General features: G+C 37.1%; 1 protein-coding gene across 2 annotated transcripts; it reads left to right on the forward strand.

The window, feature by feature from the left end:
- Positions 1-8,165: 8,165 nt before the first annotated feature.
- On the forward strand, positions 8,166-23,793 carry pmt (phosphoethanolamine methyltransferase). Of its 2 annotated transcripts, none has more exons than XM_083547113.1 (12): positions 8,166-8,464; positions 15,212-15,383; positions 16,297-16,452; positions 16,871-17,007; positions 17,495-17,652; positions 18,008-18,202; positions 18,930-19,019; positions 19,287-19,376; positions 19,498-19,620; positions 20,176-20,307; positions 21,710-21,826; positions 22,066-23,793. In XM_083547113.1, exons 1-12 carry the CDS (start codon positions 8,455-8,457, stop codon positions 22,174-22,176), a joined length of 1,491 nt encoding a protein of 496 aa, XP_083403239.1. In that variant the 5' UTR covers positions 8,166-8,454; the 3' UTR covers positions 22,177-23,793. The 2 variants fall into 2 exon arrangements, with proteins under 2 accessions (XP_083403239.1, XP_083403240.1); XM_083547114.1 differs by lacking the exon at positions 8,166-8,464 and adding an exon at positions 11,792-11,815.
- The last annotated feature ends 1,044 nt before the right edge of the window (positions 23,794-24,837 follow it).

Here is a 24,837-nt window from a genome sequence, read left to right on the forward strand (position 1 = left end):
TATATATATATTTCTGGTTCCCTTGTTGTCTAGTGGTTAGGATGCGGCGCTCTCCGGGTTCGATCCCCGGTCAGGAAACCAACACCAGCCATTAAAGTTGCACAAGCCTTAGTGCCGGTCCCAAGCCTGGGTAAATGGGGAGGGTTGCGTTTGGAAGGGCATCCAGCATAAAAACATGTGCCAAATCAAACATGCTTATGGACCGCTGTGGCGAGCCCTGATGGGAGAAGCTGAAAGAAAGTATATTCTTATAATTATAATAATTGTAATTGGTATTTGAAATAGAAAAACCCAGCCATTAGGGGGGCACAAGCCAGTGTACTCTTAGTGCCGGTCCCAAGCCCGGGTAAATGGGGAGGGTTGCGTTAGGAAGGGCATCCAGCGTAAAACATGTGCCAAATCAAATATGCGGATCACAAATGAGAATTTCATACCGGATCGGTCGAGGCCCGGGTTAACAACGACCGCCACAGGTATCGTTAGCCGACAGGGTACCGGTGGAAATTGGGCTACTGTTGGCCGAAGGAGGAGAAGGAGAGGAGGAAGGCGTCTACAGAGACGGCAGGAAAAGGAGCAGTGTAGGAGAGTAGAGGTTCGGGTTGGTACTTTAAATGTTGGTACTATGACGGGTAAAGGGAGAGAGATAGCTGATATGATGGAGAGGAGAAAGGTAGATGTGTTGTGTGTTCAGGAGACCAAGTGGAAAGGGAGTAAGGCCAGGAACATTGGAGGTGGGTTTAAACTGTTTTATCATGGTGTGGATGGGAAGAGAAATGGTGTAGGGGTGATTCTGAAGGAAGCGTACAGTAAGAGTGTAGTGGAGGTGAAGAGAGTTTCTGATAGGGTGATGATCGTGAAGGTGGAAGTTGAAGGGATGATGATAAATGTCATCAGTGCCTATGCTCCACAAGTTGGCTGTGAGATGGAGGAGAAAGAAAGATTCTGGAGTGAATTAGATGAAGTGGTAGATGGTGTACCTAGGAAAGAACGATTGGTGATTGGGGCAGACTTTAATGGGCATGTAGGTGAAGGGAACAGAGGTGATGAGGAGGTGATGGGTAGGTATGGTTTTAAGGAGAGGAATGTGGAAGGGCAGATGGTGGAAGATTTTGCTAAAAGGATGGAAATGGCAGTGGTGAACACGTATTTTAAGAAGAAGGAGGATCATAGGGTGACGTATAAGAGTGGAGGAAGGTGCACACAGGTGGATTATCTTCTGTGTAGGAGATGCAACCTGAAGGAGATTGGAGACTGTAAGGTGTTGGCGGGGGACAGTGTAGCTAGACAGCATCGGATGGTGGTCTGTAGGATGGTTTTGGAGGCGAAGAAGAAGAGGAGGAAAGTAAGGTTTGAAAGAAGAATAAGATGGTGGAAACTGAAGGAGGAAGAGTGTAGTGTGAGGTTCAGGGAAGAGGTCAGACAGGGGCTTGGTGGTGGTGAAGAGGTGCCGGATGATTGGGCAACTACTGCAGGAGTGATGAGGGAGGCAGCTAGAAAAGTACTTGGTGTGACATCTGGAAATAGAAAGCAAGACAAGGAGACGTGGTGGTGGAATGAGGAAGTGCAGGAGAGCATTAGGGGAAAGAGATTGGCAAAACAGAAGTGGGATCGACAGAGTGATGAGAAGAGTAGGCAGGAGTACAAGGAGATGCGGCAGCAGGTTAAAAGGGATGTGGCGAAAGCCAAGGAAAAGGCATATGAGGAACTGTATAAGAGGTTGGACACTAAGGAAGGAGAAAAGGATTTATACCGATTGGCCAAGCAGAGGGACCGAGCTGGGAAGGATGTACTGCAAGTTAGAGCAATAAAGGATGGAGAGGGAAATGTGTTGACTAGTGAGGAGAGTGTGTTGAGAAGATGGAGGGAGTATTTTGAGCAGCTGATGAATGAGGAAAATCAGAGAGAGAGAGAAGGTTGGAGGATGTGGAGTTGGTGAAGCAGGATGTAGATAGGATTAGTAAGGAGGAAGTGAGAGCAGCGATTAAGAGGATGAAGAATGGAAAGTCGGTTGGACCAGATGACATACCGGTAGAAGCGTGGAGATGTTTAGGAGAGATGGCAGTGGAGTTTTTAACCAGATTGTTTAACAGGATTCTGGAAGGGGAGAGGATGCCTGAGGAATGGAGAAGGAGTGTGCTGGTACCGATCTTTAAGCATAAGGGAGATGTGCAGACCTGCAGTAACTACAGGGAAATTAAGTTGATCAGTCACACCATGAAGTTATGGGAAAGAGTAGTGGAAGCCAGGCTGAGAGAAGAGGTGACCATCTGTGAGCAACAGTATGGTTTCATGCCGAGGAAGAGCACCACAGATGCCTTATTTGCTTTGAGGATGTTGATGGAGAAGTATAGAGAAGGACAGAAGGAGCTGCATTGTGTATTTGTGGATTTAGAGAAAGCGTAGGACAGGGTGCCGAGAGAGGAGTTGTGGTATTGTATGAGGAAGTCAGGTGTGTCAGAGAAGTATGTGAGGGTGGTGCAGGACATGTATGAGGACAGTGTGACGGCAGTAAAGTGTGCAGTAGGTACGACAGACTGGTTCAGGGTGAAGGTTGGACTGCATCAAGGATCGGCCCTGAGCCCTTTCCTGTTTGCAGTGGTGATGGACAGGTTGACGGACGAGGTCAGACAGGAGTTTCCCTGGACTATGATGTTTGCAGATGATATTGTGATTTGTGGTGAGAGTAGAGAGCAGGTTGAGAAGAGCCTGGAGAGGTGGAGATATGCGCTGGAGAGAAGGGGAATGAAAGTCAGTAGGAGTAAGACAGAGTACATGTGTGTGAATGAGAGGGAGGGCAGTGGAGTGATGCGGTTGCAGGGAGAAGAGGTGGAGAAGGTGGAGGAGTTCAGGTACCTGGGGTCAACAGTGCAAAGTAATGGAGAGTGTGTTAGGGAAGTAAAGAAAAGAGTGCAGGCAGGGTGGAGTGGGTGGAGAAGAGTGACAGGAGTGATTTGTGATAGAAGAGTATCTGCAAGAATGAAAGGAAAAGTTTATAGGACTGTGGTGAGACCTGCGATGTTGTATGGTTTAGAGACAGTGGCATTGAGTAAAAAACAGGAGGTGGAGCTGGAGGTAGCAGAGCTGAAGATGTTGAGGTTTTCGTTGGGAGTGACGAGGATGGACAAGATTAGAAATGAGTTTATTAGAGGGACAGCACATGTAGGATGTTTTGGTGACAAGGTGAGGGAGGCGAGATTGAGATGGTTTGGACATGTGCAGAGAAGGGACATGAATTATATATGTAGAAAAATGCTGAAGATGGAGCCACCAGGTAGGAGGAAAAGAGGAAGGCCAAGGAGGAGGTTCATGGATGTGGTGAGGGAAGACATGCAGGTAGTTGGTGTAAAAGAGGCAGATATAGAGGACAGGGTGGTATGGAGACGGATGATACGCTGTGGCGACCCCTAATGGAAGCAGCCGAAAGAAGAAGAAGAAGAAGAAGAAGGAGGTATTTGAAATAGAAAAAAATAGTCCTGCCCTGAAAGTGCCATAAGTGGAAGGATCCGGAGAAATCAATACAATACTTCCCTAAGAAATTCCATCTACTAGAATGATAGTGGAAAACACCGAATAGCAGTGGATTTCAACCTCCTCGTTTCCAGAGTTACTCATTGACTTTTTGGTGACTTAACTATAAACGTTATGTAAGTTAAACCTAGAGTTCTGCCTTTCATTGTAATTGTCAGCATTGTTTCCCCCAGACAAAGCCTAAAGCTAATGGCCACTTATTTATTGCATTTTAGAAAAAGAGAAGAAGCTACAATCTAAATCCTAAAATAATGATTCACTTATTATGCAGCAAAGTGGATTACGTGACCTGTAATACTATAAGTTGTGTAACACCTCCACACCAACAGAAGACCTCTTTCCTTCCTCTCACTTTCTGTTTTTAACTGTTTATTGAGCGTTTATGCACCAGCTTAATTAAAGGTCTTGCCAGCCCTGTCATTGAGTTGGTTCTGAAACATTGTGTTTTTTAGCAGTTAATTTCTGTGTATGAAATTTGCTTTGCTTTTTACTTCTCTATTGCTTTTTCCCCTTTAAGTGATATTTATCTGGGTTCTCTGCTTATTAACTTCCTGCCTGGTTTACAAATTTGGTTTGATTCGCTCACAACCTGACTCGTTTATGACATTATGAGACAGTTTTATCTTTGTTGTGAAGCTGTTATCTATGAAAATCTAATCAACTGCTGCCAGCATCCAAAAACACATGTTCATGTTCACATTGCATACAACAACAAGAATATATATTTTTAGGTCTATAGTTCTATTTTTTATATCTATATTTAAATAAATGTTTCTTTATAGCCTAACCTATTTCAGGTTGAACCTATATCCCTGAAGATGTTTATTGACTTCATGCATTAAGGAAGTGGATGATGTACCTGAATAATGAGCAATATTATATTAGAGGCTGCTAATGTATGCATTAAACTGAAACATGATGTTCCCAGTCTCCCATCAGTGTAAATATTGCTTTCAGTCAACATGTACAAATAAGTACAAGTACAAATCAGTATTGACAATAAGGGAAACTACTAAAAGTAAACATGTTAATCTTCTGGTGTGTCAGTTCTGTCTTGCAACCTTTATCCCCACGTTTGTCCCTCCCCTTATACTACTTAATAGTGTGTATGTAATAGTGACATAATTTAGCTAAAAAAGGAGGGGTTATAAACCTGTAGGTAATCCAGACACTGGACTTTGGAATTGTGCTGTTGGAATCATGTCAGAGATTGAACTGTGCTATCAGCTTGGTCTGAGTTGTACATTTACACTTCTATCAAGGTTGCTGTGTCCCACTAGGAACTTCACTTGGTCAATGACTACCTCAGAGCATGCAGCTGATAAGCAGACTGGTGTTAATATGAGGTTGGCTTACACAGAAAAACCACTTCTTACATCATAATATGACTTACTATCTTTACCAGATGTTTACTGGACAGGTTTATTTTAAACATGCCTTGTAGGCTACATAATTAATGTAGCTATTACGTGAAATGTACATCTAAAAGTATGGAAACAATCAATGCATAATATTTCTATTCAAATTTCAGTTATCAATGTTACTAGAGCAAGATAAAAGTTATGAGTAATTAGTCTTATGCAAGACATTATAAATTATGAACTATTTTGTATTTAATGTATTTGACATTACACACTCTAATACGTCATCATAGGGAAAAGCTTTGTGTCCATTATGCATTTCTAAAAAGATTTTAGTATTGTGATGTGTACAGTACAAGGAAAAAGATCTGAATGATCATATAATGTGTATAGTGTATTTTACAGTATTAGCTTTATATTTACTCTGTAGTTAATAATACTCAGTGGATTGTGCCTGAATATATAAAAATTTACAATTATCAACACAACTATATATGATTCAATAAATATGAATGAACTGTATAGGAGTGACCTCTTAGGGACCAATTGCACTTATTTAAAAGACGAATAATGATTAGGTTGGCATGATGTCTTTTAAATGTACAGGTGGTACCTTTGCTATTAAAGTAACCATTGTAGGAATCTGCTTAATTGTTTCTATTGTCTAACAGATTTCAGTTTTTAATATGGATTTAGTAATTCACACAAAGTCCTTCAGATAGATTTAAAAAGTAAAAAAAAAAAATCACATAAATCCAAGACTGTCTCCCAGGCACTGGGGATACAAATGGTTTAATATTAAATAGCCTTTATATCAGAGAAAGTAAATATTTTTATAAAATACATAAAAGAAGTAAATTGGGTTTTGATCTTGAAGGACTTTTAATCAGAACATTGGAGTTTCTGCTGAGCTGATTTACACTGATTCTTTATAGACTAGCCTATTTTTAGTTTAATTTTTACCCATGAGAATGTTTAAAATGTTATAATCCTATAAGCACTGTATTATGCATAGCTTGTTTGATATAAGGGACAAGCAGTAAGGTTTAAAGGTGGAAAATCGAAGTGTAATTGTGGGAAAAATTATGTAATAACAGAGTAACGAGATACTGGGCTACATATCAGCTGTTCAACAAATGTAATTTTTTTTACTGTGCTGCTCTATCTAAATAATTATAAATTCTGTTGAAATACTAATTACTGTACTAATTTTGTGTAACCAACACAACAAGCTGAAGGCCCACAGATTTGCAAAACTTTCACTAAGCAATCTGATCTGCCTCCAAATAGATACAAGAAACATTTAAAGGTAAAACTGCTACCAATCGTCTCTCTCTCTCTCTCTCTCTCTCTCTCTCTCTCTCTCTCTCTCTCTCTCTCACACACACACACAAACACACACACACACACAAACACACACGAAAAAAAAATGTCCTGCTCCATGCTCAGAGGAGGAACTGACAGGGTTGCCTGGTTGGACTGGTTTTAATCATTCCTTTGTCACAAAGTTTTAGTTTTCTAGATAATAATCTGAATAAAAATTAAATTTTTTACACAAAGTTTAAGTATACATCTTCTTAGTGTATCTATTATGTAAATAACATTTCTATTATAAGAAGAATTGCAAATATTGGGAGAGGAGAAAAGGGGGGATTGTGTAGCATATGATGCTCTTACATCAGAAGCACAATACATGTGTAATATATTTGTATTCCTATGGAAAAGAAGGTCAATATGTTTTTCTACTGCAGTACTCAGTTTTCTTAACTAGTGTAAGCTTTTCTGTGTGCTTTGTGATGTGTAGTTGGACTGGACTGGTGAATGGTATTACCCCAAATACAGCTGAAACAAGGTATGGCTGGATCAATGTTTTGTATGCTGTCAGCTCTTAACTCTCTTTTACAGGATAAATAGATATCACTTGTCGGAGCGGTTGCAAATAAGTCAGGTGTTACATCATATGTCAGGTGTTACATCATAAGTCAAGTGGTGCATCTTCATAAGTCACACGTTACATCTTTATACTGTAAGTCATGTTTTACATCTTCATTAGTCAGGTGTTACATCTTTATAAGTCAGGTGTTACATCATAAGTCAGCCTCTCAGATGTGGGTTGTATTATCTCTAACAATAAACCTGGTAACTTTGCTACAGTTACATGCCTGATATGTCTTCTTTTTATTTAATGTGTTTCTTATCATTTATCAGGTGATGAATGAGGTAAAAGGTGAACAAGATGTTCCTTTTTAACACGTCATACTGACACATTAGACGTTTACGTAAGAACACGTGAATGACCAATGGGGTTGCTTCAGACCTGTAGTTCCACTACCACCCGGTGGATTGTTTTCCTACAACTGCACCACCTGAATCCTATTATTCCATTTTACAGATCTGTGACATATAAAATTTTTTTTATTATTAATACACAATATATACACAAAATATTGGGCTTTTATCATTTATATTTAATAATTAATATTTTATAATTATAGAATGGCAAAAGGTATCAATTATACAGTGGTTATAAACACCCACATCTCTCCTCTCTCTCTTACTCTGTTGAAAATAAGTGAAAAAAAAAAGGCTACAAAGTAACAAAAACATAAGTAAAAAAATTATTTGACACAGGTTTCCTCCCAACTCCCACAAACTATGTCAATGTGTAAGGATGTATGTGCATGATGCCCTTGCACATATACAGGCGTATGACAGCCCTCATCAGGATAAAGCCGTTATTGAAATTAAGTCAGGGTAGACCAAAAACATAATAAATAAAATACATTTTATTCATTTTGTCACAAAAGTCAATCTTAATCTTCAAATATTAAGATATTTCTTGATCAAAAGTTGTATTTCTATTGTACCATGTAATACTGATGTTTATACTGAATACTGATAATGTTACAGAAGAGAAAGAGATCTATCATTACATAATTATTATTTTTTTTACATTTGTTGATTATCAATGAAAATCCAAGGAAATCAACTGTTTCATAATTACTCAATCTGGCATTACCAATGATGCTGCTGTCAAAATAACCCCTCGTCGTTTTTTTTTTTCAATATACTTATGTTGAAGCTTAACATTAACTGAAGCTCTTGCCCTATGCCTGCATGTGGGTCTGCATTGAGCTGCTCTCTCAGGATGGGGGAATTGTATATTTGTACAAGCAGATGCAATGGTATTCGTAATAAATTGGTTGGTGAGTGTACATTACAGCAGGTGAGTTTACTCTCTTAATCTCTTTAATCTCTCTCTCTTTCTCTCCTCCTCTCCCTGTCGTGTTCGTGTGTGTGTGTGTGTGTGTGTGTGTGTGTGTGTGTGTGTGTGTGTGTGTGTGTGTGTGTGTGTGTGTATGCACTTACAGCTAGAAAGTGACGGCCAGTATTTAAAAGGGGGCGAATGAATAACTGTCAGTCTGAAAGTTTGACTATAGGATTATTACTCCTCGTACATTTTTTAATAGACTCTTACCAACCACATGGTCTACTGTTTGTATTCCTAATCTTGTAGAGTATAAAAAAAAATTTTTTTGTCTGTTTGTTACCTTTTTCAGAAATTATGGACAAAGGTAAGAGCACAAGAATATTTCACAAAGTTTCAATCTTTACCTAGAAATTTGGATTTATTTACTTACAAAGTTGTGTTTTAAATAATTATTTTCTGTACGCACATGCTCGTTAGGTGAGCACACGATTTGATTGACAGCTGTGCTTTTCAATGGTTTGCCATGATTCATCAGTACTATTGCAGGAACTGTGTACGTGTGCGTGAGTGGGACAATGGTGGTAAAATTTGTTTACATTGCAATCTAATGTGTTGTTTAGTTAAGTCAAAACAAGCTCAGGTTTTGTACCACCTGCTATGAAAAATAAAAAGTTAAGTCAGTTACAGACTCTGTTAAGCATTACTTGCATTAGTTGTAGTTATACTACTGCAGCCAATGAATTCCAGATGCCTGTAGACAAAAGAAATAATCAGATTGACCGTTGCTCTCTTGTGTAATAAAATAATTTGTCTAAGAACAGTGACTACACTATATTACAGCTAGATCAGCAGTAAAAATAATTATTTGTTTCCTTTGTAATTCGTTTTTATTGATCCTGTGGTGATTGTTGGCAGTTAAATAGCATTTATGTGCACTTTTTGTGTTTCTTTACATTATATACTGGAGAAAAGGCTTTGTATTTATTACTAAAATAACTAATGGGATACTCTGACAATCTACAGCATTAAAAATAATATAGCCTCAAGAAATCGAAGTCAATTAAGACTAAAACTGTTTACATATAAGCTGTCATGTGCAGATGAGGGAAATGGTCTATATCGGTAGAAGAATACTGAGGATGGTGCCACCAGGCAGGAGGAAAACTGGAAGGCCAAAAAAGTGGTTTATGGATGTGTAGGGAAGACACTGGCTGCTGTCTTCTGGACTGACTGGAGCCTTAGGCAGCTATTGGAACATCCAGGTTACAATGATCTGACTTTAAATTTTTTTTGAATCATGTTGTGGCTTTCAATTTCTTTAATATTCCTGCAATATATATATTTTTATAAATAGGCTATCCTATCAATATTCACTGTAGCACATGGCAAAACTGTCTGTGGTAGTTATTCTGTCTTGTCTGAAATAAAGATGAAACATTAGCAGTAATATAATGTGATTTTGTCATTTACACCTTTCCTAAACATTATAAAGCTGGTGTACATTATCTGGAATATATATATATATATATATATATATATATATATATATATATATATATATATATATATATATATATATATATTAATTCAATGTGTGTCATTAGCATAGCAGTGAGGTTAGTAGCATATTTATGGATAATTGTAATTGTACTAATCTTGGCTAATCTATGCTTCAAAAATTGCACTAAGGTCAAGGAAAACGATCAAAGAAACACAACCCTGAACAGATTCGACAATTTATCACTTTATCCAGTACATTTTTATCACAGTTTCAGAACTGTGATGAGACTTTATTCCTAAAAGAAATGTTTTGTGAATGTGATTCCACTACAAGTATGAGCCTAACTGCCATTTTACAATTTTTTTATTCAGGTGCAAGTTGAAATGTGTGTTCACAAATTTGTTTAATAATTGCTAGTTTAAATGATTAAGGTGCACAGCTAAGTGGTTATTATGGGCAATTTGTTGATAAGTGTTCTATTACACAATTCTGAACATTAGTTTGGGCTGTTGTAGTGTAGTTAAGGGTAATCACTTTATATATCAAAACGTTTTTTAAACAGTAATTTTCGGTTAAAAAACTTTTTTTTTTTAAATAAAAAAATACTCATTGGAAATTGAATCACAACAATGCCAGATGGCCATGTGTAAGGGTGATACCGAGGGTTGATTGAAATCCATATGCGGATTTATAAAAAAAAAAAACACAAATATAGTTCCAAAGGCAAACAGAAGGTTGGAAGACAGACGGAGAGTCAAAACACAGTAAATCCGTCTATGGGGCAAACAAAACAAGAAACGTGAAGCAAAGAATCATAGTCAAACAGGACGAGGCAAACAGGTCAGTGCACACAAGGCAAACAAACAAAGACTAAAGCTTGGAATGCATCAGAGATATACAATACTTTGTGTTTAGCTTAGCATGAGCAGGCCTTATAAACACAATACACAAAAAGCACCCTGTAGTCTGGAAGTGCTCAAAACTCAGGAGAGGGCTCCCACTATTGGGGTGGTGGGGCTATAGCAGATTCTACTGCTACAGAATCCCCCCTCCTATAAACACCTCCTGGTGTTCTCCTTCTTGGGCACCCCTAGATCTGGAAGCTGGCTGATTCTGATGAAACTCCTCTATGAGAGATGGTTCCAGAATGTCACGTGTGTTTACCCAACTCTGGGCCATACCCCTAGTCCAATAAATAATGAAGCTGCCCCCCTCTCATTTAGCAAACATACTATATAGGCTGGTGCACCTTCTATCTCTAAGGGAGGTGGAGGGCCTAAACATAAAAAGAGGAGGAGATGCGATACTGGGAGCTCTAACATGTAGGTCATCGGGTTGATTTAGCGTACGACTTTGAATGGCTTTATGAATCGTAGATTTATTTTCCTGCATGGCAACTTGAGTTTTATGTTCTCTGTAAATAGCCAAACCATGTCCCCAGGTTGGTATAGTGCAGGGGTCACCCGCGGGAATTTTCTAAAAATAGCTGTTTCCTACCTTGTTGATAATTATTTCCTATCATTGTTGATAATTATTGTGAGAAATCATTAACATGATCAGTGTCTTAACATAGATCAGGGGTGTCAAACTCAGTGTCAAATCCGGCCCGACGTACAATTATATCCGGCCCGCGAGATGATTTTATAAAGATCTATTATTATTGTTATTAATGGCCCGGCGATATGAAGCGCTGATAACACAAACTACAGATCCTATAATGCAGCGCTTCAGCTGCCTTACCGAATGCTCGGCGGCCTGGGAACATTACAGTGTCAATCAAGTTGAGCTTCTGTTGATGTATTTAACTCTATTGTAAAGTTATTGTGAAGCCTCTCACAATGGCGAAGAGAAAAGTTGATTCTGAAAACAGAGCCTTTCAAAACCGATGGAATACTGACACTGCTGGTAAACACGTGTGTCTTATTTGTGGAGCGAATGTGGCTGTAATTAAGGAATTTAATCTAAGACGAATTACGAGACAAAACATCAGGAGAAGTTGAAAAACCTGAATGCAGAGCAGAAGATAAAGAAAGTAAAAGAGTAAAAGAAGAATTTGACAGTTTAGCAGACGCTTTTCACCAGAGCAAAATCACAAAGTGAAACTGGTGTGAAAACAGAGGAGAAATCAGAGTCACGTCAGTCGGTTATTTACTGAGGGAGAGTTTCTGAAGAGCTACATGATGAAGCTGTGAGACGTCTGGTGTTTGACTGGAGGTATTTTTATGGAGAGCAAAATATTTTAAGATATTTAAAGTTTAGGATTATTTTTATAAAATGGCATAAGAGCAAAGAAATCTGATTGTTTTAATTTGTTGTTATTTTAACATTTACTTAAAAGCACAATTTTTATTGATTTGTTCAGGGGTTTTTTGCAGCATGTTTATATTTCTAACTTTTTGGCAGGATATATTTTTATGGAGAGCTATTTATTTAAAGTTTGGTGTGTTTAGTGTATCCTGTTTGGCCCGTGACCTAAAGTGTGCTTTGAGCTTTGGCCCCCTGTGCAATTGAGTTTAACACCCCTGATATAGATTAATATCATTAATTACTAATAATAAGATATAATTAAAGGAAAATTGAGCAAATTTGTTATTTCAGAAGTGTGTATCAAACTGGTAGCCCTTCACATTAGTCGGTACTCAAAAAGTAGCTCTCAGTGTCAAAAAGGTTGGTGACCCCTGGTATAGTGGATAAGGATGTCTTTGCATATTTGCTTGCAGTTCCTGATGCTGTACTGCTCTCTGGAGGAACACGTGTGCTCTCTCCCGGCTAGGGCTAAACCCGTCATTTACTGCTGGAACATTCAACATTTTCTCTGGGAACAGAGGGAGTTGATATCCCAGGATCCACTGAAAAGGGGAGAAGGTTTATGGATGAGTAAGTCGGGGAGTTCTGTGCATATTCTGCCCATGTGAGGAATTCGCTCCAGTTGTGCTGTTCCATGCTACAGAAAGTTATAAGAAATCTTCCTAGTTCTTGATTTACACATTCTATTTGTGCATTGGATTAGAGGTGGTATTCTGAAAAAAGACTGGTGTTTATCCCCAATTGAGTGCAGAAAAATCGCCATACACGTGAGGTGAATTGAGTCCCCTTGTCTGACACTATGTCCTCTGGAAGTCAATAATTTCTAAAACATGGTCCATCAGCAGTTTGGCCATTTCCAGAGATGTGGGGAGGCCATTTAGGGGTACAAATTTGCACGCCTTCGAAAACTGATCCACTGCCACCAGGATTGCGGTGTTCCCTAGTGAGATTGGAAGATCAGTGACAAAATCTATCCCAATGTGGGACCAGGGCCAGTGTGGTATGGGGACTGGTTCTAGCCTTCCGTAGAGGAGGTGATGTAACGTGCGGACTTGAGCGCAGACGGGTCATTGTTCTGCATACTCCTTGATATCTGTTAACAGGGATGGCCACTAGAAAGTCCTTTGAAAGATTTGAGAAATGTGGTTTATTCCTGGATGCCCAGTACTGAATAAGGTGTGAATAAGTCTTAGTGCGGCAGAGACGTACAGATTATTTGGATGGCAGTGAGGTTAACTAGGGCCTTGCATTTGCGCTTTACGTACCTCATCCATGATATCCCACCGAATGAGAGCAATGATAAGGGAGGGTGGTAGAATGGGTTCTGGTGATGGTGGCTAGTCAATTGGGTCATGGCGAAGAGAGAGCGCATCAGCTTTGCCATTCTTAGTACCAGGGCGATAGGTAACTGTAAAATTAAACCATGTGAAGCACAGGTCCCATCAGGCTTGGCGTGGGTTCAATTGCTTGGCTTTCTGGGGATAGTCAAGGTTGTGATGGTCCATGATTACCTAGAAGGGGTGTTGGGCTTCTTCCAACCAGTGACTGCACTTCACTCCACTACTTTATTGAAGGTAGTTCCTGAATTAACCATGTCATAGTTACATTCAATAGGGGTAAGTTTTCTTTAAAAGTACACAAGGGGAATAGTTTACATGGGTTGCCATGATGTTGAGAGCAGACCAGGTTGAGCTGGGCTAGGTAGGCGGCTAGCATTTCATCCTGGTATAGGACCACCTTCTCCAGCTGGGGATTGTCCACCTGATTCCTGGGAAACAAAGTATTCTGTAAGAATGCTGATGCCAAGGGTTGATTGGGATCCATATGTGGATTAATTGAAAAACACAAATACAGTTCCAAATATATAATAAGGCAAAGAGAAGGTTGGAAGACAAGCGGAAAGTCAAAACACAGTAAATCCGTCGACATGGCAACCAAAACAAGAAATGCGAGCAAGAGAATCATAGCCAAACTGAACTAGACAAACAGGTCAGTACACACAAGGCAAAGAAACAGAGACTAAGGCTTGGTATGCTATCAAAGATATACAATACTTTGCATTTAGCTTAGCATAAGCAGGCCTTATAAACACAATATCGCAGAAGCCCCCTGTAGTTCGTAAGTGCTTAAAACTCGGGAGATGGCTCCCTCTGTTGGGGCGGCGGTGCTATAGCAGATTCTACTGCTACACCATGTGATCAAGAGAACAAAATTAGCTGTGCTCTCTGAGTAGAAGGGATGACATCCCACTTTTCTCTGAATGTACTGTGACTGTGCCTGATAGGAGTATTACAATACTGGGCTTCTTGACATGATGCGTAGTGAAGCAGAAAAATTGTCCATAATGGAAATATTTAATTAACACTAAGTATATTAGAATTCTAATAAGCATTTAATACAGTTGCACTGTCTGAACACCAGAGAGCCCAATCTGCCTAAACCACAACCAATAAATTCAGAATACAAGCAACACACTTTATAGGACATGCGATTACACTATCCCCTCCATTAGCTTTCTCCCTCCCTGGTTTAAAGAGGCATAACAAGGGAGAGCTGGATAGTGGAGTGGAATTTAAACAAGACCAAATAGGCGAAAAAAAGAAAAGAAACACAAAGGTTGCTCTTGGTGTATTATTAAAAGAATTAGAGTATCCAGCATGTTTATGCATAATTCATAATTATGTATTGTTATGGGAAGAAAAAAAAAGGTTTAATCCAATTCTTGTAGAAAATCAAAACACAACTCTGGTGGTCTATATATATATATATATATATATATATATATATATATATATATATATATATATATATGAATTAGAAGAAATAAGACTTTATCTTTGTAAAAATGACATAAGTTCAGGGGCATGCAGCTACATATCATAGCATACATGTACTGTACCTCAAGGAGTGTCAGCTTTACTAAATAATTATTCAGTTTAATCCTAGTTTTTACAATAATAACTGTAAAACAATAATAATTTCACAGTGCTAAATGGGGAACTGAGCATGCTGCCCTACAATTGCACAGGTGATCAAAGCACACTGGCTTATATCTAGCAAAGATATAATATTGTGAAATATTGTGTTTTCTTTTCTAACCTAATCACTGAGATTTTTTTAGATTGGAGTGTTATGTCACCTTTATGTCACCTTTGCTAGATTGAAGTTGTTATGTCGCCTTATATCGAATTAAATTAGAGACTCAAAGCACTTTTGTATGTCGCTCTGGACAAGGGCATCTGCTAAATGCTGCAAATGTAAATGTAAATCACGTATTGTTCAAATCTGTCTCCACTGCAAAAGAGCGTACCACCATGATTGCATTCTGGAAGGAGCATTCTCAGCATGCCACAGTGGAGGAGATGATGCTGGACTCCAATGCACAGCAGCTGACCGAGCATGAGCTGCCTGAGATCTTGGGGATGCTTCCCAGACTGGATGGCATTGATGTATTGGAACTAGGTGCTGGCATTGGGTTAGTGACAAAGCTTTTTCCAGACTGAGGGTTTTAGATGAAATATCGAATCATAACATTTTAAACCAAATATAAAAAGGAGTTGTAGCAGTTTTAATGGTGGATATTTTATGATGAAAGCACATGCAGCTTTATAGTAGTATTTTTAGTATTTCCTTTTTTGTTTTGTTGTTTTTTTCTTTTCATGTCTAAAGGAGTTAATTATAGTTAATAGTTAATAATTTTGTAATTTAGGCAGCTGCTTTTAGCCTGATTTTATATCATCCCAATCAATGATCTATTGTAAACAATGTATATTATTCCCTTTAATCAGTGAAAATTAAAAAGTCAATTAAATTGTAATTAGTTTGTCACAATAAATAAAGTTAATGCTAAACCATGCTATATATACATTATAGGCCTATTTATTATTTTTGATTGTTTGCCTTTATTATTCAATCATTTTGTTTAGCAGGATTATAAAGCCATTTGATGAATGCATTAAGTAACAAATTAATACATGACAAATTTCAAAGTGAAACATGGACTTGGTCTTTATAATCTCTAAGCAAACAGAAAAATTAGTAATCCATTTAGCCTTTTGGTAGTATATTAACACATTTGGCATGCTTCAAATATAGGTAAGAAGTCAGTACAAGGAGAATTGGATTTTACAATACAAACATTGGCGTAAAATGCAAGTTTTATTTTGTGAGGATTAAAATTTTATTTGAATTTTTTGAGAACAAAATTAAGGCAGTTACAATTTTACATTCTTCTTGATGCCACTCAAAAATGAAATGGCCTTTAAAGGCAATGAGTAACATTAATTAAAATGTAGGCAAGTGTAGATTGCTGAAGAAAGTTATAGAACAAAATAATGACAATGTTTTTTTTTTAACTACTAAATATCTTCAAACTTCAATCTTTTCAGACGATACACAAGTCAATTCATTGGCAAGGCACATCATGTAACAGCTGTGGACTTTATGGAGAAGTTTGTGGAAAAAAACAAGGAAGAGAACAGTCACCTTGGAAATGCAGAGTTTATTCAAGCAGATGTCACACAGCTGGAGTTTCCTAAAAAGAGGTGGGAATGGGCATAAAGATCAGAGCTGTTTTCTCATGAATGAATTAATAAATATGTGGATGAATGAATGAGCAAATGAATGAATGAACTTTGGCACATCCATTGTGGCAACTCGTAAAAATTGCTATATTTAAGCCACACAATGAAGATCAACGTAAGAATTTCATTTGGCATTGATCCATAATGCTTCAGTTGTGGCCGTGTCCAAAATACTTTTTGACTTTAATAGACTTTAGATTGTGTTTTTACTTGTAAAAGAATTATACTGAATGATGGTTTGTAGGGTGCTGTATTTGTTTGCATGCCATCAGTGTAATATTGGTACAACATTAGCGCAAGCCATGGATGAATGACCAGGTAGGCAAATGATCTCAATGCAATAATGGAAATGGTTTGAAGTTGTTTGTTTTTACCACAGTTTTGACCTGATCTTTTCTAACTGGCTGCTCATGTATTTGAGTGATGAGGAGCTGTGCTCATTGGCAGAGAAGATGCTGTCTTGGCTTCGTCCCAGTGGTTACATTTTTTTCAGAGAATCCTGTTTCCACCAATCAGGTAACCTTTAAAAATATACTTCACAAATAAATATAGTGGTTAAGTGATTTTAGCCTCCTCGCCCTCAATATATATAGTCCCTTTCCTGCCAATTGGGGAAACTTGTCTTTTATAGAGATGATACTCGAAGCATACCAGTAGATGGTTGATCAAACTATAGATAAACATTAACTCAGTTTGGAATTATTGACTCAATTAACGCGTTAGACCAAATCTTAATTCATTGTTACACCCGTGTTCTTAATCAAAAGATACTGTTATACTGTACAATTTATCATTGTCATTAACCTTTGTGAAATTTCAGTATTTCCTAGCTCTAAAAAATGCCTAAAATACCCTTGCATAGATCCTGATTAGTCATACATACATGTACATGTATTGTGTAGCTTAGTCTGCTAGTTATTCTTGAATTATATAAGTGTCAGGTGCAATTTAATCTCTTTACCAGACTTATGATTTAAACATTACTGTATTTTGTCCCTTACAGGAGACAGTAAGAGAGATTTTAACCCCACTCACTATCGTAGTCCTGCCCATTATAACCATCTGATGACATCAGTTATATGGGGAGAGTTAGGAGAGAAGGGTAAACAATCCTATGGGTTTGATACAGTCCTGAATAGAACTATACAGACCTACATTAAGGTATAAACATTACATTTCTTTTTGTTAGTATGAATTATCATATGAAATAATTACAATTACTTCAGTGTAAGATGATAACATATGCTGATGCTGATATGCTGAGATCTCCTGGTAATGTATATTTTTCAAAGATAACTGAATCTGTCTAAGTGGTGCACAAATCAGATCACTGTTATCTGTGGCTGAATTTTTACATTGTATAGGTTGTGTTGAGCCTTTAGTTATGCTGTAATAAAGAGTAAACAATATATCTGTAGGTAGTGATAACATGAATTAACTGATCATTCTCTCTCTCTCTCTCTCTCTCTCTCTCTCTCTCTCTCTCTCTCTCTCTCTCTCTCTCTCTCTCTCTCAGGTGAAGAAGAATCAGAATCAAGTGTGTTGGCTCATGCAGAAAGTTTGTCGGGACTTAGTCCAGCAGCACCAAGGAGGCTTCCCCACCTTCCAACAGTTCCTAGATAACCAGCAGTATACACACAAGGGAATTCTGCGATATGAGAAGATGTTCGGCTCTGGTTACGTCAGTACCGGTGGACACAGCACCACCAAGGTAGAGAGTCATAAAGAGATGTGGGAAGGGGCCAACGGGTTAAGACATACAGGGTGAAAGGGAAGATTGAAAATTAAAGTCTGTTGTCATAAATTACATTTAATGTATATTTAACTGTATAGCTGTTTATAAAAGCACATTTAATATGTGGATGTACAGATTTCTAATCATATTACACTTCTTTCGGTCATTGTGTACATGTGTGCACAGGAGTCAGTAGTTTCTTTATTGCCAAACTATTCTGTTTTACATTTACATTTTAAAAACAGCATTTTATTGTAAGTTTATTTACATAATGCATTGGGTTGCAATTTTATGTACTCGATGTAAAATATTTTGAAAATGTAATGCACAATAAAGAGATAGGGATGCAGGTGTCTTAAACTCAACTACCTAAAATACAAAAATACACTTACCCAGCCACTTAATTATAAACACCTTCTAAATTTAGCAAGAAGCAGCAGCACAATGAATAAAATCATGCAGATAAATACAATGATTCTGAAATGAAATATGTAAGTAGGAATCGACTAGTAAGCATGTTCATAAGTTAGGGAATACCATTGTTGACTCATGTCTTCTTTAAGGAAATTATTATTTTTAAATATAGCATGGATTCTGGTTATTACATTTTCTGCTGATATTTACACTGAATTATATAGTTTTTGGGTATTAGACAAATTTTCACTGAGTAGTATCTTATTTACTGACATTCTGTTCCTATCAGGAGTTTGTTGACCTGCTGAACCTTAGGCCAGGACAAAAAGTCCTCGATGTGGGTTGTGGAATTGGGGGAGGGGATTTCTACATGGCCAAGGTGAGCGGCATGGTAGCTGACTGACACTTTGAATTAACAGGGTCAGAGAGGTGGAAGAATTTTACTGTCAGCTGCCTGACTTGACCTTTTTTTTTGTTGCATAACTGTGTTCAAATTAATGTGTGTTTTTGGTGTGTTCTTTGTGTTGTTGTGCTATGTTTTATTGGCCCAGTTATAACTTAGCTCAGTGAATAAAGAGAAACAAAATTTTTTTTTTTCTCAATAAACTCACTGTCTTTTCTTTTTTTTTTTTTTTTTGGTTAAAAGACATTTGGGGTGGATGTATTGGGAATGGACTTGTCATCAAACATGGTAGAGATCGCTATGGAGAGGGCTGTAACTGAGAAGCTTCCATCTGTGAGTCACAGTCTTTTGACCAAATATACACAAAACAATCAAAGGCTATATAGGGAATTTTTACTATGATGTTGTTATACTTCTTTTATACTTAAATTAAAAATAAACGTCTCTGGTTCAGGTGCAATTTGAAGTGTCAGACGCCACTAAGAGAGAGTTTCCAGATAGCTCATTTGATGTGGTGTACAGCAGAGACACCATTTTGCACATCAGCGATAAACTCAGACTCTTCAGACAATTTCATGTGAGTGTGTGTGTTTGTGTGTGTTTATTCTGGTTGTTGCTGAATTTCACTAAAACTGGTTACAAAAGACAAATACAAAGGTGCTAGTGTTTTTTTATTTTATATATATTTTTTTTTAGTTTGAACACACACTTGTTGTTCCCAGTTCTAACCTTTGAGCTGAACGTAGCATATTTTCTTAACTCTCATATTTCTGAATCAAAAACAGGTTTATCAGCCAAGTGTTGTCACACACAAGGAATTTGGTTCCAGCTGTTGGTGGCTCTTAAAAGTACAGACATAAATAAAAAAACACTATACATTTAGCTCATAGGCAAGACCATTAAAGACTTGACTATACAGACAATATAGTTAATTGCAAAGAAACGAACCTCAGGTATAGTAACTTAAATATCACTGCCCTCTACTGGTCATGTAGTCTATTTCAGGCAATTCACTTTACATACCCAGTATGTAACATTTTTTTTTTTGTGTCGTATGTCTCATCCTGTGTGTGTGTGTGTGTGTGTGTGTGTGTGTGTGTGTGTGTGTGTGTGTGTGTGTGTGTGTGTGTAGTCGTGGTTAAAGCCTGGTGGTAAGGTGCTAATCAGTGATTACTGCTGTGGAGAGAAGCCATGGACTCCTGCCTTTCAGGAGTATGTTACCCAGAGGGGTTACATCCTTTATACACCCCAGAGATATGGCAAGGTGAGCCTCCATAACTTTTCAAGTATTGTCAAGGACAGGCTTTGATTCCAGGTGCAGGGTTTCAATGAAAGGGACAAATTCAAAAGGGCAAACTAAAATCAATCAATAGACACGCAAAGTCATGGCTGATTAGCTTAACTAAACTAGAAAGAACTCAATGAATAGAACAGAAAGGGTCACCACCAGATAACCTAAAGACTCAAATGCTAACATGGTGGTGAACTTGTTCTCCAAGTCAAATTATTTATGAGTGATATGAAGGGAATGTGAAGGCCAAAGACATACCTTTTATGTCAACAGAACTGTAGTTTGATTGCAAATCAAATTATGACTCTATATTGTCTGCATCTTGGAGGTCTATTAATTTGATGATGATTAAAATATATTATCACATATAACTAATGGTGCAGATAAATTGAACTTTCATCCTGTAGACAGGAAGGCTGTTCTGAGTTATTATTGTAGCTCATTAATTCTTCATATCGGCATGTTTCTAGCTAAATATAATGTAAGAAGGGAGGGAAGAGAATGAAGTGGAAAAAAAGCGTTCGTACAGGAAGCTAATGAAGCTGTTTTCCATCATCTGCAGCATCAAAGATACAGTCAAAAGAAACACATTGATTTCAATCAAACATATTTCCTGTCATGTATGTCTATATTTAGACAGTTGTACGGTAATTAAACTTCAGATCTTAGGTAAAAAATAGACTCTGAAACACTAGATCAGGGCAAAAAGAAATGAATTAATGAACATTATGCTTCTATGGAAAAAACAAAAAACAAAAAAAAAAAAACAAGCACCAAATTATATGTTTAAATGCCACAAGAATTAACTTTCACAAATTTAAAACACTTACTTCCAATCATCCCGTCGTGTGCCATATTTTACAGCATGGCCTGGGAACTGAAGCGATCATATAGGCGGTGATGGATTTTATTTTTTTAGCTCTTTCTATTCTCTTCTGCACACAGTTTATGTGCCGCTCTCTTCACGATTATGTGATCGCGATCGTTTAAATGCTTTCGATTATCGCCATGTTTTCTTATTGTTTTTTAATGATTTGTTCCAGTAAAAAAATCAGTTTCTCTCGCAATTTCTCTGCCCACTTTAGAGCAGAATTCGCAAAACCTTTTCTGTGTCTCGTGATTGTACCTCAGCCATGAAAACTCTTGAATCCAAAAAGTTTTTCAAATTATTATTTGCCACTTTTATTTATGTTTTCACTGACTGACATAGAAAAACGGTCCTCAGTGTGTCTGTCTTTCTTTCTCTCTCTAACGCTGGCACAACTACAGCCTGCATTTTATTTTGTGTGTGTGTGTGTGTGTGTGTGTGTGTGTGTGTGTGTGTGTGTGTGTGTGTGTGTGTGTGTGTGTGTGTGTGTGTGTGTGTGTCTTTTAGCTATTGGAAGAAGCAGGGCTCTCTAATGTAAGAGCAGAAGACAGAACTGCCCAGTTCATTCAGGTGATAAAGAATGAACTTAAAAGAGCAAAGAACATTAAAGAAGAATTTATCCAGGTACACACACACATACAAACACACACACACACACACACACACACACACACACACACACACACACACACACACACACACATTAGACACATAACACATAGACAAATAATCAGTACAACTTTGTAATGACAAACTAAATACCTATGCTTCAGAGTATGCAGGTTTATAAATTGATCATAAAAAAAATAAATAAAAAAAAACATACCACGAATAGGTTATAAACATGTGATGCTTCCATGCAGGAGTTTTCCCAGGAGGACTATGATGCTGTTGTAGATGGTTGGACGGAAAAGTTGCAGCGCTGTGAAGCTGGAGATCAACGCTGGGGCTTGTTCTATGCCACCAGAGACTGAGACACATAGAAAGATCCTGCCTGTGCAATAGGTGCAGAAAGAAAAAGAACAATTGTGACAATCTGATGAAGATTTTTTTTTTTAAATGCCAAAATAATTGAATAAAATTAAGTATATTAGGATTCTGGAAATGATATGATTTTTAAGAATTTCCTAGATTTAAAATATTACTTAAATAATAAATTGTATGTAGGCACAAAATATAAAATTGTAGTATAACATAACAAAAATTATTTACTAATTACATGGATTATATCTTATATAATATATACTGTGACAAAGTCACAAGAGACAGTAAGTAGGACAACTTTTTTACGAATAAAAAAATATACATTCTCTTCAGCACAAACAGTATGAAAGAAAATACCTTTAAAGAAAAAGGTCAAATTAAATTAAAATATATAAAACATACAACTGGCTACATAACCCTAAAATAGAAGTGCTTATTCTAAATGTTTTTTTTTTTTTTTACATACCTTTGTTCAAAAATGTTTGCAGAAAAATTAATAACCTGAGTTTACAGGTTTTCTGCTCATTTTTAACCCAGCAACATTTAAAAAAACACACAAATAAATAAAATTATACAACAACAAAAATTGACATTGGAAAAGGGAGGCATTTACAATCACATGTATGTCTTATGTAAAGACGTTATCCAATCCACAATCCCCTTTACTATCGCATTTGAAATATATCTTATATTAGACATTACACATCAAATACACTTCAGCTTTGCCTTTTGATCTGATCCAGTGGAGTTCCTTACTTCTGTTCTCATCACCTGAAAATCACTTGCTCCTTCTGACTATGGCCTAAAATAGTGTAAAGTTACACGAGATTACAGTGAATGATACCACTTAGAATCCATGAAGATCTCTTTGCAATGCAGTTTTGCTATGATGACTTAAAACTCAAACTGCTTTGATAGATTTAGGCCTGCAAATGACAGAAACAAGTTTGCATGCAAATCATCATTGGTAAACAGCTAATAATTGAGATAAAAAAAAAAGAGTTAAATTAATGAAAAAAAAAAGTATTACACAGTTATAGAAGGGAATGATTTATAATAGCATTATCTGGTCACCCAGATACAGTTTTCTTGAACAAATCAGTTGGTAAGACAAATCAGTATTAGAATCAATATTTTTTAAGTATTGTGAGCCCAATGCACTTGCTCTTAATCTCTAACGAGGTGATTTGTCAAGCGTTATGAATGTATTGGCGGAATATATGGTCAGGTCCTTTGTGATTCCCATGCTAGAGGGTCATGAGCAAGCCACAATTTGGACTATAAATAAATGGCATAATACTTAAAAAAATAAAAATAATAATAATAATAATAATAATAAATAAAATAAATAATAATAATAATAATAATAATAATAATATTGATGGATGGGTTATTTTATTAAATTGGAAAGAACCTAGGTATTCTGAGAAATTGGTGGTGGATGAGATCATAGTTACAGTATACAGGTTGCAGAGAAACTTTATTAGAATTCTACTTTTAATGTGTTTTGGGTGCTTTCATAGAAATGGTTAGCTTTATTTCTGCTAATCATCTGTAGCAAAAGCATTAATATTAACCTTATAAAGTGAACCTATGTTTACTGTGCATTTTGTGTTTTTTATCTGTTCACTACTATTTTCCTGGGGGATTTAAAATGAATGCAAATTGTGTGTTTTTGTGCAAATTCTACGGGAAAAGGAATCGCAAAAGCATAAATGCATAAACTGTTTTGGCTGACCTTTTCTTACTATGTCCAGATTGAAAATGGCCTTGTAAATATATCTGTGACCAAATAAATGTATTCTCCTCTGTCAGCCATTGTGGCATAAAAAAACAGCTAATAAATCCACACAAATATATATAAGCTTGTGCAGTTTGCTATAGATGCTGTTTACACACTCTGGCTAGTGCATTTTCTGACCAACCAATGGTCATGGAAAATGTTGATTATACTGTATGCCTGCTAGATGACCCCGGTATTACCAACTCGAGATCTGATTTGTTAAGGCAAACATCATGTATTTTACATCACAAGTGCCTGCACCGCTGAGGCACAGGCCTCAAGACAGATTCCTCTGACCCTGGCTACACATGATATGACAGCTGAAATGAACTCTATAGTAAACATACACTACTTGAAGCAGTGCAACTGAGAGAAAGGGGGAATAATTTAAGACATAATCATGGAAGAAAAATTTATAAAAATGTAAGTGATTCTGTGTTTAGGCAGCAGAGAAGACCCTGCTAGCCTTGACAGCCTGTCACTGCTCAATTTATATATGTATAAGCTACTTATCATATCTGTTGTGTGACTTCAGTGGTGCTTTGGAGTCTCTCTCAATACCTCAATCCTTTAATACAATCCTGATGCTGGTTTACAGTGTCACAGGCTTAGAAGTCCATTAGTCTCAAAACTGTGTTGGGAAGGAAATATAGTTAGAAATAAGACTATATAAAGTACTAATTTGAGTGCTTTGGTAAAGTGATTGCTAGTGCTGTTTGGACATCTTGGTGAAATGCATTCCAGAGTCTCAAAACATGCTTTGCTTGTACACTGAGAGGATGAATCCAAGTGTTATGCTTTTTTAGAATATGCTAATCATTTTAAGTCACATATACACATTCGTCTCATTGAGTAAATTAATGTTGGG

Source organism: Silurus aristotelis (assembly GCF_946808225.1).
Source record: "Silurus aristotelis genome assembly, chromosome: 7".
NCBI lineage: Eukaryota > Metazoa > Chordata > Actinopteri > Siluriformes > Siluridae > Silurus > Silurus aristotelis.

Excerpts from the sequence above, each read along its gene's own strand:
- pmt (XM_083547113.1), top strand. Across the intron at positions 17,008-17,494 it reads ATCCTGTTTCCACCAATCAG|GAGACAGTAAGAGAGATTTT; the intron begins GTAACCTTTAAA and ends TGTCCCTTACAG. Across the intron at positions 19,377-19,497 it reads TAACTGAGAAGCTTCCATCT|GTGCAATTTGAAGTGTCAGA; the intron begins GTGAGTCACAGT and ends TCTCTGGTTCAG.